The 2,973-nt window shown below is 33.5% G+C and overlaps 1 protein-coding gene across 1 annotated transcript in view; it reads right to left on the bottom strand.

Moving 5' to 3' along the window:
• The window catches only part of LOC106462704 (frequenin-1-like), a gene marked incomplete at its 3' end in the record, with an annotated part of 13,675 nt that overhangs the window by 3,744 nt on the left and 6,958 nt on the right, over nucleotides 1-2,973 (bottom strand). The window contains exons 3-4 of the mRNA XM_022390026.1: nucleotides 1,779-1,827; nucleotides 1,157-1,246 (exon numbers count right to left, since the gene is read on the bottom strand). Of these exons, the coding sequence (XP_022245734.1) occupies nucleotides 1,157-1,246; nucleotides 1,779-1,827 (139 nt within the window). The remainder of the gene's footprint in view (nucleotides 1-1,156; nucleotides 1,247-1,778; nucleotides 1,828-2,973) is intronic.

Here is a 2,973-nt window from a genome sequence, read left to right on the forward strand (position 1 = left end):
GGCGTGTGCGTATGAGTGCACACCGAAGACTCTCACCGAAGACATAAAGATTCTGGGCAAACTCAGTAAAGGAGACATGATTGTTCATAAATGCAAATATCATGCCAAGTGCCTGACTGCATTGTAAAAGAGGGCAAGAGCAGCTGAGAAAACCAAACAAACTGATACTGATCAGGAGCGTGTGCTCTCTGGCTTAGCCTTTGTTGAGCTTGCGATGTTCATTGAAGAGACCCGTACAGAGGAAAATATTGCATCAGTCTTCAAGCTAGCTGATTTAACGCACCTCTATGAAGCAAGAATGGAACAGTTTGGTGTACAAATGAGCCAGAGAACTCACACTACGCGGCTGAAGCAGCGAATACTAGCTCACTTCCCAGAAATGAGAGCTTAAACTAAGGGACGAGATGTCTTTCTCGTTTTTGGTAGAGACATGGGAGCTGCGTTGGCCAAAGTCTGTCAGCAGTACAATGACAGTAATGGAATTCACCTTGCCAGGACAGCAAAAATTATCTGCCAACAGCTGTTTGACAAGCGAAAGCCATTTGATGGATCATTCCATGAGGCATGCCAAAAGAACTCAGTTCCTGACACACTGCTTGCATTGGTAGGCATGATACTGGAAAGGTCCAGTATCAAAGATCAAACTCACAGCTCTCTGGCGCCTGCATATCTTGTTATTGCACAATTGCTAAAATACAACAGTGTAAAGCAAGTTACATCAGTCCGGCATGATATTAACCAAGAAACTCCTGTTCCATTGATGTTGCACGCGCAAACTCGCAAGAGAGAGCTTGTTGACAGGTTACATCGCATTGGCCTCACCCTCGTGAAATAATTACGGTAATTAGGGTAAAATATATTTTTGGTTACTGTCTTTAGAAAATCACAAAATGCTCTAATCAAAGGATTGAATCACCTTCTGTTGCTGGTGGCCAATATAGAGCCGTACAATTATGTTATTTCCCTAACTGTTGCCCAGCCTCAGATAAGGGGGAGTTCCTAATGCTTCCTAATCTGAAAATAAGCATCTTGATATGTAGTTGAAATGTGCCAACTTTGATGCTTTTACCGCAAAATGCATAATTGCTTTGGCTATCCGCCCCACTGTATTTGCTTATTAATAACATTAAAGCAATAGTTAGAAAACCTCATATACCTTGTTTTCGTCAAAGACTCGAAAAACTAAAGAGGCAAATCTGGAAGGATCTCCTTGAGGGAAGAACTGCTTATATATTCGGAGGAAGCCCTAAAAAAATAAACAATGAACAAATCACTTGAAGTAAAGCACAGACTGTTCATATATTTACACAAAACCCTCGTAAAGAATTAACAATGAACAAGTAAGGCAAAAACTGGGAAAAACAATAAATAATCTATAAAGTAAGAATTGTTTATCGATAGAGAAATCCTCCAATTATCTTACCTGACCTACCTATTACCAAGATATCAAACAATCCAACATTTTGTTACATACTTCTATTATTTAAGTGTGAAACATTTTTAACAATGAATAAATTAGTTGACATATGTTGGTAATCCAACAAATGCAAAAAACGTGAAATATAAATCTGACAAAACAAAGCGGTTTACGGATTTAGGGTTCTGATTGTGAATGAAACAGTCCATGAATAAAAAATAAACACGCTGAAAAGTTTACAGATATCTTTAGATGTGGGTATAATTATAGAGACCACCAAAAGTTAAGAATATATATATATAAGAAATATACAAAATGTTATGTAAATTTTACTTATTACTTTGTAGAAAAACTACATTACCTGTTCAGTTAATAAACCATCTGGGCAGTCCTTCAAAAACCCTTTATACCTGTATTTAAAAACATAAATGGTCAGTCAAAAACCCTTTATACCTGTATTAAAACATAAACAGTCAGTCAAAAACCCTTTATACCTGTATTTAAAAACATAAACGGTCAGTCAAAAACTCTTTATACCTGCATTAAAACATAAACAGTCAGTCAAAAACCCTTTATACCTGTATTTAAAAACATAAATGGTCAGTCAAAAACCCTTTATACCTGTATTAAAACATAAACATTCCTTCAAAAACCCTTTATACCTGTATTAAAACATAAACAGTCAGTCAAAAACCCTTTATACCTGTATTTAAAAACATAAACAGTCAGTCAAAAACTCTTTATCCAGTTGCATTAACATGTATTTGTTACTTTGTAAATATCGTTTCACCAGTAGTTTCGTTCTCTTAACTTAATGTATCGCTGTGTTGTGTAAACATCATAAGTAACTTTAACCAAGAGAAGCAACTGAATCAAGGCCCTCTCTAGAAAATTAGTAAAACATTTTTATATATCCGCCTTAAGGAAGTCCAGTGATACTGCAATATAAAAAAAAAATGTCTGTTTCCTTCCGCTTGCTTTGATGTAGGATAAATCAACCAAAGGAAAGTTATGTGATCTAACGATATTTATATCTGCTATATATATATATATCAAAACTAAGACTTGTAATCTAACAATATTTAGTAGAAAAGGTACTTATTTATCTGCTATATATATATCAACAACTAAGACTTGTAATCTAACAATATTTAGTAGAAGGGTACTTATTTATCTGCTATATATATATCAACAACTAAGACTTGTAATCTAACAATATTTAGAAGAGAAGTAACTTATTTATCTGCTATATATATATCAACAACTAAAACTTGTAATCTAACAATATTTAAGAGAGAAGTAACTTATTTATCTGCTATATATATCAACAACTAAAACTTGTAATCTAACAATATTTAGAAGAGAAGTAACTTATTTATCTGCTATATATATCAACAACTAAAACTTGTAATCTAACAATATTTAGAAGAGAAGTAACTTATTTATCTGCTATATATATCAACAACTAAAACTTGTAATCTAACAATATTTAAGAGAGAAGTAACTTATTTATCTGCTATATATATCAACAACTAAAACTTGTAATCTAACAATAT

The sequence above is a fragment of the Limulus polyphemus genome, unplaced genomic scaffold, assembly GCF_000517525.1.
Source record: "Limulus polyphemus unplaced genomic scaffold, Limulus_polyphemus-2.1.2 Scaffold1230, whole genome shotgun sequence".
Taxonomy (NCBI): Eukaryota; Metazoa; Arthropoda; class Merostomata; order Xiphosura; family Limulidae; genus Limulus; species Limulus polyphemus.